General features: G+C 39.8%; 1 protein-coding gene across 1 annotated transcript in view; it reads right to left on the minus strand.

Annotated features, from left to right (window-relative positions):
* Window positions 1–14,134, minus strand: part of syn2b (synapsin IIb) — a 121,907-nt gene extending 107,773 nt beyond the window's left edge. Inside the window, exon 1 of the mRNA XM_079395789.1 lies at window positions 13,637–14,134. Within this exon, the coding sequence (XP_079251915.1) occupies window positions 13,637–13,998 (362 nt within the window). The 5' untranslated portion in view covers window positions 13,999–14,134. The remainder of the gene's footprint in view (window positions 1–13,636) is intronic.
* Window positions 14,135–15,868: the final 1,734 nt, after the last annotated feature.

Here is a 15,868-nt window from a genome sequence, read left to right on the forward strand (position 1 = left end):
ACTCTTCTCTGCCGATGGTTTCTTAATAACATTTTCTCTGTCAAGGTTGAACGCGTTCAAAGGCAGTTTGATCTACAGTAGTTGCTGGAATGAAATGTCACATGCTAATGGAGACTTTCCTGATGCTGTTCACTGAACACTGCTGTCTGCCAGAGCTGCTGAACTACAGCCCCAGCCTACTGAAAACCATAGACACGAATGAATGCTGGAGTCAAACACATGACTGGACCAGCTCTAATTGCAGGTTTTATCATTCTGATCACATGTTGGCCTTGACTTTCCAATTAATGTCTATGAAACTGAATGCAGAGTGTATGCATGGTTTGATGAGAAAATAAGGTAATTACTAAAAGCTAGCATAAATATAGTCGCAAGCAGCAATTACAGGGGAGAAGCCCAGCATCAGCAGCTTCAGCCATACACCAAATAAGTCTATTGACAAGTGTGCCAAATTTGGTGAGAAGAGAATTATATCCATTTATATACAAATAAACACAAAAGCATTAACTCTTTTACATTTGGTGATGTTCATTCTGCATGCAGAGCCAATATTTCTACATTTTGCCTGCAATATAAAAAACAGCCATCCCTTTCATTGTTTAGTGTTTTATTTTTATGAAGTAAACAATGATTTTAAACTGTTTTATTTTTTTTCATTTTTCATTCATGTCGTGTGAAGGCATCTCCACAACATTATGAAAAATAACACTGTATTTGAAGGATAGGATGGGGGGGGGGGGGGTACGGTAAGATTTGCCTGTTTGCTTTTTAAAATACTTTGTCAGTGACACGCAAGTCAGACAATTGTATTTACACTGCAATAAATGACTTACCTGTTTCCACTAAAAATAGTTCAAAGATGTTCACATTTTCAGCAATACTACATACATTTTATTTGATTTGAGTTGTTTAAAACAATTGAAATTCTATTTGGTCAGTGGAAAGAATGAGGTCAATTCTAAAATAGGCTATTTATCTGAGAACTAAACGGTTTTGTTTTTATGGATATTTAGATATATTTTAAAACTGGATGATTTTGGCAATAAAAGTGAATGTGGCACAAATGGCATTTAGTCCGTATCTCATATTTCCTTAACGTCTTGTACCTTTGACGGTGTTAAACATGGTGTCACGTGGAAGGGAATATGCATGGAAATGATATGCAGATGAGGTTATGCATCGCAAAACTAGGCGTTGTAAACTCCATATATGGTGATTTCTGGGAGGAGACGGGGTGGAGATGCACGTACGCAATATCATAATTATAATCATCATTCCCCTGACTGGGATTTATAAAGGGATTGTTGCGCATGTTCTGGCGTACGCATGCTTTTATAAATCAGAAAACCTTTGTGTGTATGCAAAATCAAGCTTTTGTCCATACGTACACTTTTAGGATGAAATCTACGGAGAGTTTTATACGAGGCCCCAGGTGAGCTGGCTAAAAGCAATTCAAAGGTGAACCATTTTAATGAAATACAGTATGTCAGCATCAAAATTTATAAGCATATATGGGAAAATTGGGTGTTATTTAACTCGGTATGCTGTACTGTACAACAAGAGACCAGTCATATGGTTTTTGATATAATCATTTAGTTATTAGCAAAAACAGCCATTTTTCATATTTCCTGACCTGAAACTGTGCAGATACTCTGAGATCATTCTTGTGAAGACACTTACCAACTTTTATTTTAATAGAACTACGCATTGGAGAGATAAAGTCCCATGTCCACTTGGGCATGCTTGCCATTCATTGCTGCATTTAAAAAAAAACACTTGTGTATCATCATAAATTCATAAAGTCACAAAGATATGCACCAATTTTAGTGAAGATCGGATGAATCGTCTAGAAGGTGTTCAAAAATGTGATTTTTATGAAAATTCAAAATGCCCAAAATCTAGTCAGAATTATAGACAAAGGCTTTTTATTTCCTGTGATGTTTGTGCACAAGTACAGATTCCTGTTGATTAATTCCTGATTTCATATCACTGACATTTTCAGAGGATTATGATATTATATCTAATGCACAATATTCCATCACTAGATAGATTGCTCGGCAATATTTGTCCGGTTCATGTGTCAATCCAGTCAGATAATGCCAGTTTCAGACTAATGTCTGTTCATTTGGCTTTAAAGAGGACGCACCCAGCAGAAGCCGTGGTTTTAGTGGCTGTCTTATCAAAAAGGAGTGATCAGTACTGAAGCCCAAAGCTTTAATGGCAGCTCATTCATCAAAGGTCCCTTTGAGGACAGTCAGTGCATCAGCACACACTAACACACACTAAAACACTCACAGTAAACATATTACTTGCACACACATACAAAACATTTGCACATGCATTCACATAGATAAACTAGCCTACCCCATACAGGGAATAAAATCATAATTATATATATATATATATATATATATACTGTATATATGGCCAAAAATATATACTTGCTAAAATATGTATATATTTTCTTATTTTTTGTTTGCATATTTTTGAAAAGATTTATGTTTAAAATATTTTATATGATATATATATATATATATATATACACTCAGTGCACAGAGAGGCTGTAGTGTCCTCTGTGGTGGCACTCGTAAGCAACTTTATGGAAGTGAAAATGACAAATGAGACACCCTACAGCCTCATGGATATTACAGGCTTGCGGTGGCCATCATGAGTCTGCAAGTGCACATCAGATGTGTCATTTGGGACAGGGCCTGGAGTGTGTGGGAGGAGGACAGACAGAAGTGAGACGTCCTGTGATAATGAAATGACTTCCAGCTTCACCTGAAACTAACTGACTTCACTGAAACAGAAGAACATAAAGCAACAGCTCCATTCAGCCAACTAGAATCAAATGTTTATAGACACATTAATAGATGTCCGAACGTCATTTCTCAGATCAGGTGATTGTATGAGCGTGTTCTAAATGCTGCAGGATCTGTTTTCTCCACTGACGTTTATTCTTCACATAGTGAGCACTACAGCATCTATGTGGGCTAAACTGTGTATCATTTATCACTGCTTTGGTATGAAATGCATTCTGTCAAATTACATGAATTGCTTTCTCACTCAGACACAAAACTCAGACAAAAAACAGAACTCAATGTACCTGCAAGCCAATTTTTCAAAACTGTTCAAATTAAGTTCAAAACCTAATACAAAACTGAAGAAGACGGCAATGGGCTGCATTTCTACAACATTGCTTGTATAGGCCTATTCTAAAACTACAAAACGAAATGGGATTAGACAAAAGGATTAGATGTAGCCGAAAACCTACACGTGTTAATCCTTCATTAGCATATATTTTATACAAAAAGGGAAAACTTTGCAATTATATTGTACTGTCATTTTACTGTAGTTTTATTTTCTTTACTAGTTTTATGTAAGAATAAGTTGATTTGAGACTTTTTATTTTGAAATTAGCTCCTGTGCCAAGCTGAAAGTTGGTTATGAGAAATGTGTAGAGTTTTGAATAAGTCACATTTGACATTTTGAAAAAGTAAAAATAAAAATCTGTAACTAGCAATGTCATCCACTAACCACAAACACAAATTCCCTTACACTTTCCTGTCCCCTATCCTTCCACGTCTATCATGTGTTTCCAAACCATTCCGGTTCTCTCTCAACCTCGCTCTAAAAACACACACAGAAGGCTACGTAACCCTGCTAACCTGCGCCCTATCTCTACATCTTCCACTGCACCTCTTTCTTTCTCTATGGGTCTTTGGAATTGCCAGTCAGCTGTCAACAAAGCCGACTTCATTTCTGCTTTTTCCTTACAATCCACACTCAGCATCCTGGGCTTGACTGAGACCTGGATTCGTACAGAAGACTCAGAAACCCCAACAGCTCTCTCTCACAATTTCTCTTTCTCTCACACCCCAAGGCAATTTGGCTCATTTCAAACAATTGGAAATACTCAACACCACTCTCCCCTAGGCAATCTCAACTCATTTGAATCTCATGCCATTACTTTACCACAATCTGGAGTTTTATAGGAGCTGTTAATCTACCGTCCCCCTGGCCAAATTCTAGCCACCTTCCTAGATGAGCTGGACGGACTGCTGTCCTCTTTCATGGAGGATGGCACTCCACTCTTAGCCTTCGGCGATTTCAACATTCACCTAGACAGGCCTTATGCTACAGACTTCCATTCACTCCTAGCTTCATTTGATATCAAACGCCTCACCACTACTAGCACGCACAAATCAGGCAACTTGACTTAATTTACACACGCAATTGTACTACAGATAACATTCTGGTACAACCACTACATATCTCTGACCATTTCTTCATTACATTTACTTTACATTTTGCTACCCAGGTGCCACCATCTCCCTTACCGGTTACTTTCAGACGCAACCTACGCTCCCTTTCCCCCTCCCTTCTTTCCTCTGTAGTATCCTCCTCTCTTCCCTGGCCTACCCATTTCTCTTCTCTGGATGTGAATGCAGCTACTGACACTTTATGCTCTACCTTAACCTCTTGTCTAGACGACATCTGTCCTCTCTCCTCCAGGCCAGCACGGGCTGCCCCTTCTAACCCCTGGTTATCCGATGTTCTTCGTGAGAATCGGACCAAACTCAGAGTAGCAGAGAAAAAATGGCGCAAATCAAACGATCCATCGGACCTGAGTAGGTATCAGTCTTTGCTTTCATCTTTCTCTACTGAAGTCCACACTGCCAAATCCTCACATTTCCACAACAAGATTAACAGCGCTCCAGACATTTTTTATCTTCTATTTTTTTAGTTTGTATAGGGTAAATACTTATATATAGTATACTTATAGTTAAATCTGTCAGTAGGTTAGTAGTGTATAGGTTTATAGTGTTTTTTACTTCATTGTTGTATGTCTGTATTTATGTAGCACCGTGGTCCTGCGAGACACGACATTTCGTTCCACTGTATGTCCCCACATGTAGCGGAATGACAATAAAGCTCAACTTGACTTGACTTGACTTGACATGCGTAATCTCTTCAGAACATTTAATTCTCTCCTCCGTCCCCCTCCTCCACCTCCCACCACTTCGATAACCGCTGACGACTTTGCCACTTTTTTCACAGAGAAAACTAGAACAATCAGTAACCAGTTCTCACCTCCACAGGACCTCCAATCAACCACATCCACTGCTCTAACTCCCATCTTCTCCTTCTGTCCCCTCACCGAGGCAGAAGTATCAAAACTTCTCCTCTCCAGCCATCCTACAACATGTCCTCTCGACCCAATCCCCTCACACCTTCTCCAAGCAATCTCTCCCACACTCTTACCGGCACTCACACACATTATTAACACATCTCTCCTCACAGGCATCTTCCCCACAGCATTCAAGCAGGCTCGGGTAACCCCACTGCTCAAAAAACCTACATTAAACACTTCTCTTTTAGAAAACTACAGACCTGTCTCTCTCCTTCCATTCGTAGCGAAAACACTCGAATTAGTTGTCTTCAACCAGCTCTCACTGTTTATTTCACAGTACAATAAACTGGATGCTAAACAGTCAGGTTTCAGGAGTGGCCATTCAACAGAGATTGCGCTACTCTCAGTCACTGAAGCCCTGCGAATTGCAAAGGCCAATTCCAAATCATCAGTCCTCATTCTGCTGGATCTTTCTGCTGCTTTTGACACTGTCAATCATCAGATTCTCCTGTCTACCCTCTCATCACTGGGCATCACTGGGATTCCACTTCGCTGGTTTGAATCCTATCTCACCGGTAGATCCTTCAGGGTGGCCTGGGGAGGGGAGGTATCCAAACCACATCAATTGGTCACTGGAGTTCCTCAGGGATCGGTTCTTGGACCCCTCCTCTTCTCCACATACACTACATCACTGGGTCCCATCATACATGCACATGGCTTCTCCTATCACTGCTATGCCGATGACAAACAGCTCTGTCTCTCTTTTCAACCAGATGACCCAACGGTTGCTGCACGGATCTCAGGCTGCCTGGCGGACATCTCGGCATGGATGAAAGAACATCACCTACAGCTCAACCTGGCAAAGAATGAGCTTCTTGTCCTCCCTGCCACTCCGACTCTACAGCATGACTTCACGATTCAGTTAGGCTCATCAATGATTACCCCATCAACTTCGGTCAGAAATCTTGGCTGACCTTCAAAGAGCACATTGCAAAGACTGCTCGATCCTGCAGGTTTGCACTACACAACATCAGAAAGATCAGGCCCTTTCTGACAAAGCATGCTGCACAACTTCTTGTCCAGTCTCTTGTCGTTTCTAGACTGGACTACTGCAATGCTCTTCTGGCTGGACTGCCATCAAACACAATCAAACCTCTACAAATGATTCAGAATGCAGCGGCACGACTGGTCTTCAACAAGTATACATCATCCAGCTGACGTGTTCATTTCTGTAATAACAGGTCAGAATACAGCAGATGTTTGATGGTACAATAGTGTGTCATCAGACTGTACCCTGCTGATAGTGAATGATGTGCTGTTCATAGCTCAGTGTTTAGATGATTAAATCACAATTAAAAATGCCTGAATGTCAAACATGATAAATGTGACCCTGGACCACAAAACCAGTCATAAGGGAAATTGTAATTAATAATTTGAAATTCATAATTTCATAATTTGAAATTGAGATAACCTGAAATCTGAATAAATGCGCTTTTCATTGATGCAGTGCATAATCCTACTGTTTTTTTAGAGTACCATTCCAGGACTCAAAGGTACACCAAAAGAGGAAGATGTTAAGTTAGAATCTGCAAATGATCAGAGGCCGAGCACGCGCAGCCAGAAGAGACAACAGCGGTGATTAATATTTCCCATCTTAAACTTTCAGATGATTGTAAATCTGTGCTGTCTAAAGGACTTTCTTTTGCTCCAACTTACTCGGGTAGCAGGTTCCAAACTAAGATAGATCTTTTTAGATTTTACCGTAATTTACATCTGAAAGTGTGGCATCATCAAAAATCAAGTTCAGTAGTCAATCCTAATGTTAAATATTCTGAAATCTTAAGTTCTTTTCGGCCAAAGTCCACGTTTTGCCCTATTAATAATAATACCATACTGAATATGTTTACCAAAAAGAGAAAGAGTTTTTCAGACCAAAGGAACTCGTCAGTATAACCTTACAAAGAGGCAAAAAGATGCATTGGACTGGTTATCCACCAGACATGATGTGGTAATAAAAGGTGCTGATAAAGGAGGTGCGGTATGTGTATAGCGTAAGGATAAATATATAGTGGAAGCAAAGCAACAATTGTACAATACGTCTTACTATTCCTATTCCTCATTTCAAAGAAAGGAATACGATTATCTGGTAGTCCGCAATCCAGTGTTACAGTGTTCTATATGTTACCTAAGATTCACAAAGATTTGTTTAACCCACCAGGAAGACCAATTATCAGTTGGAATGGATCTATTGCTGAACCGATATCAAAATACATCGATTTTTTAATCAAACATTTTGTGATGGAATTTCCATCCTATATCCAAGATACTACGTAAGTTTTAATAGCAACTATTAACAATATTGGGGATTGCTTTATGTTGGCAATGAATGTGGAATCTCTTTACAGTAACATAGTTCATGATGAAGGTCTGGAATCTCTGAGATATTATCTCAAACGTTTTGATGTCTCCTAGTGAGTTCATTGTACGCTTGACAGAATGGACTCTAAAAATAATGTTTTTCTGTCTGAAGACTGCCTGTATAGACAAGAAAAAGGTACTGCAATGGGGGCGAGCTTTGCCCCAAATTATGCAAACTTATTTCTTGGTTTATGGGAAGAAAGATTTGTGTACTCCACCAAGAATGTTTTTATAAACAAGATCATTTGGTGGGGGCGCTATATAGATGACATAATTGCTTGTTGTTGTTGTTGTGTTTTTGCAGGCAGTGAGAAAGAGTTACTGGATTTCCATTATATCAATTCAAGTCATGAAAATTTGAGATTAAATTTGGAATACGACAAGAATGAAATTCACTTTTTGGACTTAACCATCAGAAAGGATGCACAAGGCAATCTTCATACTTCTGTTTATAGTAAATCTACACCATTTTACATGGAGCTCCCCCGTGGTTAATTAAGAATATTCCGTATGGTCAATTTCAGAGATTGAGACGGTTATGTAACTCAGATGAAGATTTTGAAGTGCAATCGACTACTATGACTTATCAACAAAGAGAATACAGTTTACCAACTTTAAAAGAAGCTCATGGGAAAGTCCAGTCACTGAGGAGGGAGGAATTGTTGAACAAAAAACAGAAACGTGAAGGCCCTAATAATAAGGTTTTTTGTCACAAGATATTGTAAAGAAGCAACACAAATTAAACAGATTATACAAAGGAATTGGAATATTTTACGTTGATGGGACTTTAAGAGAAATTTTTAAAGAACTCCTTGGCTTCACTTTTAAACGTGCTCCAACAATAAAGGACAAATTGGTGAGAAGATTTCTTCCAGCTCCAAAACGGGAAACATGGTTGAAACGACCAAAAGGGAGCTTCAGTTGTGACAGCTGCAATTATTGTACAAATATGGTCCAGACAAATAGCTTCAAATAGGACAAAAGAAATAAGAAGAAATTTGAGATCACTGATTTTATGAACTATAACTCCACACATATGATTTGTAATTGCTTCTATGTTGGATTCACTAAGAGGAGGTTATGTGATAGACTGGTATGCAATACGGACTGGCAACATGAACTATCCGATGGGGAAACATTTTATACAAGCCAAGCATGGTAGTGATAGTAATTTGAAGGTGATTGGAATTGAACATGTGTCATTAAACATCAGAGGTGGAGATAGACTTAGACGGTTAAAACAACGAGAAACTTGTTGGATGCTCTCTCATATCCTGGTCTTAATGAAGATATTGATTTTTCTAAATTTTTGTAATTGTTAGGTTTGTTTGGAGGTGATTTTTACATACATTATTGGCATTTGTCCAATAGTATCATTTTCTTTTTCTTTTTCACTGTCATATCCTTACAGTAATTATATTTTCTTGGGTTATGTATATATATATTTTTTCTCTCTTCCCTCCTGGGATGGGTTGATCTATGTTTTATTTGTAAACACCCAAGAGTCATCTAGTGATTATTTCTGATCTATTTAATCAGTTCTGACTCTTGATTGTATTCCACCCTGACGAAGGTCTGCTTGAGTTTCTAATAATTGCTCAAATAATTGTTCATCAGCTATCTGTCAAAGCTGCAGAATGAAAATGTCCAGCCAACCCTCATTAGCGTTCAGAAAAATGTTGGGTTGCTAAATGAAGGCCCAGATTTAGTGCTGCACTTGAGCCTTCAGTTATTAATCTGAGCAGATGTGTGAGACATCGATGAAAATCAACAGCCTCATTAAGCTAAACAAGCAAATGACAAATGATGAAAGATATGTTTGTTTTATTAAGAAACGCCGCAGAAATTTCCCTCGAGACTTAACTAGTGGGCTACTGAGATACGATTCTGTTTTATTAGGCTCTAAATATTACCATAAAACATAACTACATCATGCCATCTCATATTAATCTGTGTTAAAACATTATTACGATTAAAGATGGTAATATAGTTCCAGACTTTTTAAAATCAAATTAATACATTAATTACAATGTAATTACAGGCAGTGGCTTACTTGTAATAAATTAAAACTAATTCAAAGCCTCTGTGAGAAAATGTTCAATGGCTTGATTATTAAGCATCAAATGTCCCATGATTGTGTATAAGAATGAAAATAATAAGATATTATAACATTAACATCATGATTTTCTGCAAAGCTGCTTTGAAACAACATGCACTGTGAAAAGTGCTATAGAAATAATTTGACTTGTCATTTGTCGTACCTAAATGCAAAAGAATAAATGCCACTGCTTTCATAAGAAATCGTTTCTAAGCTCAAAGCCCTACAGAAGCAATTTTCTGACCCATATGTCACACCTAACAGTAATCTTTTACAGCTTTATACAGTATTATGCTTTAATAAATAGTAATGCATTAGCCACTAACCCATATGTTATACCTGTAAGCTAAACAGCTAAATGTTGTTGGCATTAAATGAGCCTAATGCAGAGTTTGGCGCTGTGTATAGCAGCTAAAGCATGTGCTGTGTCTCTGTTGATGTTCAGCAGAGCAGTGCTGGATGGGAGGCATATGGTGATTGAGTTTGCAGGCTGCAAAATAAGGTCAGAAGACATGATTAAATTACACTACGGTTAATATTCCATGTGGTGAGGGACACAGACTCACAAGCACACCTGCGCTTGGCCAGAGACGAAAATCTAAGCAGGCGGTATTCCAGAACCGGAGACACACTAGTGAGGAAATGTTAACCCCGGAGCAGAAGTGGAGTGCGTGATCGCAGAACTCATATGCAGCTGGCATAGATGAAATAGATAAACTAACTGTATGGCCAGTTTTTGACTGAAATATAGAGTATTAGTGGCTCATGAACGATTCGTTCTCTTTAATATGGCTCGAGAACATGACATGACATTAGTTAATAATTCCAGTCTTCCTTACAAACACACCCATTGTACGTTTGTTAACAGTTGCATGATGCAATTCTGGTCTCAAATTATAGCTTTTTATTTCTTACAATTTATGCTTTTGTGAATTGTTCTTTTGCATAATATCAAAATCACTTTAATAAAGCAAAGATGCTTACATGTAATAACAACATACAGTTAATATGTAATGTTTGTGTTTGTCACTGAGCACGTGAAAAAAGAGTGAACAACTAATCGATTCTGTTTCCGGTACAGACTGCATACCCTCAGTTAATTAACTGTTTCTGTTTCTCATAATTTGGCCTTGGTTGCATTATAATTTATTTGTCTTATTCTAAATGTGATCAATGTCACATAAGTATGCCAAGATGTGTTGGGGAATTTGGCTATTAACATGAACCATTTTAATTATACAGCAGGAGGCGCTATTACAGATCGTCTGAAATCTGAAGATGAAGCAGAAATCGGTGAAGATGAAGCAGAAACAAGTGATTGCATACATACGCCAATGTAAAATAGCGTGATCATCAAACATTAAACACCAAATAAATCAAAACTAACAAAAAAAAAGAGACAAAAATGCCATTTTCTCAACTTTTTGTTCAAATATTTAGCTTCAGCCTAATCATCCAGTCCTGTCAATCATCGCTAAGACCATATATAAGCAGCAGTCATTGCTCCGTTCCAGCGACAATTCTCTGATACTTAAATAGAAACACTGGCAGGGAAAGAGTTAATTATTTTATTGAACCATTGCATAACAATGCCACACTCACATTTGTGCTGTAATGCTATATGTGCTATAATCCCATCCCATATAGTGCTTAAATTTAAATACTGCCTTTCTGAAAACTCATTCTGCTCTGATTGTTCAGTCGTCCCAGACTCTTGTGACTGGTCAACCGCTTGAGCTCAAGCCAGAAATGCTACGGCGAGGAGCTTCATGAGCAGCTGTAAACAGTGTTACGGTATCTACAGTCACTACCGCGTTAGTGTTAGTTGTCCATACAGTGTTTTACTGCCCTCACAGCTAAAAAAACAAACAAAAAAAAACCAGTAAAATCACTAAACCAGCTGTTGTTTGAGGGCTGCACAAAGCCAGAAAATGGGCGTTATGTAATAGTGTATGGTGCCATTATGCATGGTGATATAGCTATGCTACAGAAATAATGTCATGGTTACAAACAATGCATTTCAGGCATTTCTGTTGGAGAAATGAACTCCCTTTGGCAGCGACTTTATAACTTTACAGATCGCTTATTTGCACAAACAGCTACTCAAAGGAAATTAAAAAAAAAAAAAAAAAGTATAACAGGTGCCCCTTAACAAAATACACAAATGGAATATTATCAAGCATGTACATGTATAAACATTACTGCAAGATGAAAAATATCTATCTGCGTTTCGACATTTTGCTTTCCCAGCTATAATAGCGTCCTCACACACTCTGCAACCTCACACAGCGCACAGATGCAAGCCTCGGGCTCACTGTGCTGATTCACCATGTCCCTTTTCATTCCTTCAACACATGACTGCCCTTATACTGCTCTCTCTGGATCTACATAGAGGAGACTCAAGGGCAGAACTGAGATCCCGTATTCACACATCCCACAGGGATTTCTCCCTTCCTTCTAGGCTTGGAGGGGGTTCAGAAAACTAGTATTTTGCAAAAGCAAAAGGTTTCTCCTAAATAAAGTAGGATTTTTTTAAAAGAGCAATTTAGGAAAACCAGAGAAATAGTAAAGCGCGAATAGAAAAGCACTCTGTCTAGTGGGCAATAACGCGGAGGTTGTTTTCTTTGAGGAGTGGACATGGCAGATCACACAGAAGATGGAAGCCGGTGGTTATGTAAGCTTCTTGTTTGTGTCATCCACTACACAGAAGATGCTATCCAGACCACAAATAATTAACCTTTCGCACTTAGAGCCGGGACTGACCGTCATACTTAAATGTGGATAATCGTATGAAATGTGCAGGGATAAGTTATCATTATGAAATATGAACACAAACATATTGCTGGCAGAAGCGCAGTGGCAAGGGAGTGACTAAGGATAATGTCTGTGTCATTATTCAGCACGACATATTGGAGATTCGCAGCACATCTCCTGGCACACGTCTCAAGCTGCACTTCTACTGGTTACTGCTCAGCGTGTGGCCTGAAGATGCGATGTGCTGCATCCTTCCAGCATGCTAAATAAACCAAATTATCATGAAAGTCTTGCAAAATGAAATACAAGTGTATGCATTAGGCTGGCTTTTATTACAGGAAAAGCATCAGCTTCTTAAGTCCTGTCAAGCCTTATGGGCTTCTCCAGTACAGGAAAAATCAATAGTATCCACAGAAAACCCAGCTGGCGTTGCTTTCTTAGAGAGATCGCATGCTGACTCCCTGGGAGGAACGCCACTGAAATATTCATGCTTGGAACTAAGGTGTGATTCCTCTACTCTGAGCGTGTCTCTGTTTTTTTTATTATGCAAAGCTTGTGAATAATTATCTCTGCTGGTCTTCTGGAGCATGTGAATTACAGACCTAAGCTCATTAATGTAATGCACCCTGAACATTCATCAGGTGCATTTGGACAAGGCTTTTGCGAGCCAATCAATTGCAGCACTGTGTGGAGCATAGCAACCGTGACCAGCGGGCGTTTCATAATCGCCAATTAGGATTAGTCAATACTGCAATAGATGGAAAAATTGCAGATCATTCATATTTGAAGCAGTCTGACCTTTCATCATCAGTGATAGTATCATCACGTTCATCACATTTAGCAGTGATGCATCTCAATCACAGCTCACAACTCACGCTGGGAAAATTTCCATCCACTGTGCTTTGCTTTCTCTCTATTTACAACCAGAAAACATCAAGACAGTCTCTGTGATGTAGAAAGCAGCTCTAGTGCTCAATCTGCTTTATTTGCGTCGTGACAAACGCTGTTGTAAATCAAGCCTCTTTGCTGCTAAAGAGGCGCATAAAAAAGACTGGTGATGCTGTCCAAGGTACCAATCAATTTCTGATTGAGGGAGAAACCTGAGACTGAGAGTGTACCTCTAAAACAAGGTGCAAACTTATCAAAGCTTTGCACAAAGCTGGTTCGATTTCTAATGGTGCACAATTCAAATGCATCAATCAACAAGTCCAGGTCAAAGCAAGGAAACTCACCATTCGTGTTGGGGCTCGTCGATGACCAGCAGGAGCTTGAACTTCCGTGACACCGCCGCAGGACTTTGCTCCACCAGTCCCGCAGAAGTGGCGGTCTGCTTCACCGCGTTGGTGATGGAGCTGAAGAACCCCGAGCCGGTGGATTGGGCGGGCTGCGGCCGTCGCTCGGGGGCCGGAGAAGCGGTGGGGGACTTGTCTGCCGGAGGGGCCGATGGGGCAGGAGTCGCTCCAGCAGGGGCTTTGGTGGCAGCAGTGGGTGGAGGCGGTGGAGGTGGGTCAGGCCTCTGGAGATCCGACATGTAGCCATTGGGCAGGTTGGCGATGAAGCTGCTGTCAGAGAGGCGACGGCGTAGGAAGTTCATGGCTAGTGAAGGTTAAGCTCTGGGCAAAGGTGAGGGACGCCGGGGATTTGTAACTCTTGTGCTGCTTCTCAAGAGCGTGGGGTTGATATTGCTGTTGAATTTCTCCGTCTTCCTCCACTGACAGCTTGAATGCCAGGAAGAAATGCTCACACTCTGCCTGTGTCTCCCTCCCTCCCTCGCTAGCGCTCCTCTCACACTCTCCCCTCCCCCTAGTCCCTCACGAACTCCTACATCATTGCTTACGCGGCCCTACTACGTTGTACTGCAGCTGCTGAACGGGGTTTCCAATGAATATGCATGGCAGGAGGGGAGGTCCTACAGTTATTCCCCCTGCCTGTGAGCCTCTCCTCTGCTCCTCGGATTGACCCGCAGACCCCGGTCTGGCAGCGCTGGGGCTGGAGGGAGGCAGAGAGATGGAGGAATAGGTCTGCAGATGGTGGAGACATGAGTCAGCTCGGCTCTCTGGGGGTCTGTGAGCGTCTCTGAACATTGATCCTCTGCCATCGTTTAGTCGGTGACGCTCTCCTGAATACAGGAGCTCGATATGCCAAGTCCATGTTGGGCCATTAATGCAGAAAATACAAACAAAATGGAGGCTGAGGAATAGTGATCATGATCAATAGTGGCATTTTTTTCATAACTGGGCAAAAGAAATGCCATTATTAGTGATTCAGTCCAGCTGGAGCAACATGAGGTAATGAGATCTGCTCAAGGGTTCAATGGTAACGAGTTTACACCAAAACACACAATAGTGTCCCACAATAATAATGAGCACCACAGCAAAAGCTGCATCTGAAGCAGTACACATACAAGATTTTTATTGCAGCGCAGAGACAATATAAATGCATTTATAAAGAAATTGCGTTTGAAGAAATTGATTAAAACAAATGTTTTAAATGTGAAATTATAAATACAGAAACATAACGGCAAGGGAATATGCATGGGTATATAATGAAGAAGTTGTAGCTGGGGAAACATCGATGGACACTGAACTGCAGTGATAGTGTTTACTAAAGCTAGCATTGCTATTATTCTTGTTCATACCCAGAACACCCAGCAACCACCAAACAACACCTACACAGACACTGACACAAAGGACAAATGATTTGCAGCGGTGGCTTTGTCATATTCAGTACAGACAGCCTTGTTGCAGCGTGATTCAACTTGAGTGATAACGGTTGTGTCTGGTGTAGATATGGTGTAAAAACCACACCGAACACACCATAACCAGTGAGGTGCAGGTGGTACCATCCTGATCATGTGCACACATACCGCACCGTGCCTTCAACTGGCTGAAGCAAACGCTCTTTACCAGCAATGTCATTTTATTAGATGGTCAAAGAAAATTATAATCATCAAGCATATTCTTCAAATAGCTAACCTGCTGAACATGAATTAAAAACAACATAACAGCTAAAAGAGGCCCTTTTGCAGTGCAATTGAACATCAACATAAGGTTGTTAAACACTGCATTAAAGCCATACACAGTGCACAACCAGAGGCAGAACTTTTCGGCTTCCCATTTTTCATTTTATAAAACCTCTTCGTAGTCCAGTGCTTCCTGACCCACATTGCTTTGATCCCAATACACATTTATCCATTTATTATAAAGAGTCTTTATAGAAAACAAAACATTTTCTTACATTATAAAATATAATTGTGTTAGGGTAACAGATGCATTAGAGATAAAATTAGCATCATGCTATATAAGTGTTTAGGTTCCTGTTGAGTTTCCTGTTTGTACTTATTTGGTTCTATTCCTGTTATCATTCAGTTCACCTGTGTTTAGTAATCATCTCGTTTGCTCCTTAGTTTGTCTGTCTTTATAAGCCTTCACTTTCTAGAGTTTCTTTGTCCTGTCTTAATGTAA

The sequence above is a fragment of the Barbus barbus genome (assembly GCF_936440315.1).
Source record: "Barbus barbus genome assembly, chromosome: 37".
Lineage (NCBI taxonomy): Eukaryota > Metazoa > Chordata > Actinopteri > Cypriniformes > Cyprinidae > Barbus > Barbus barbus.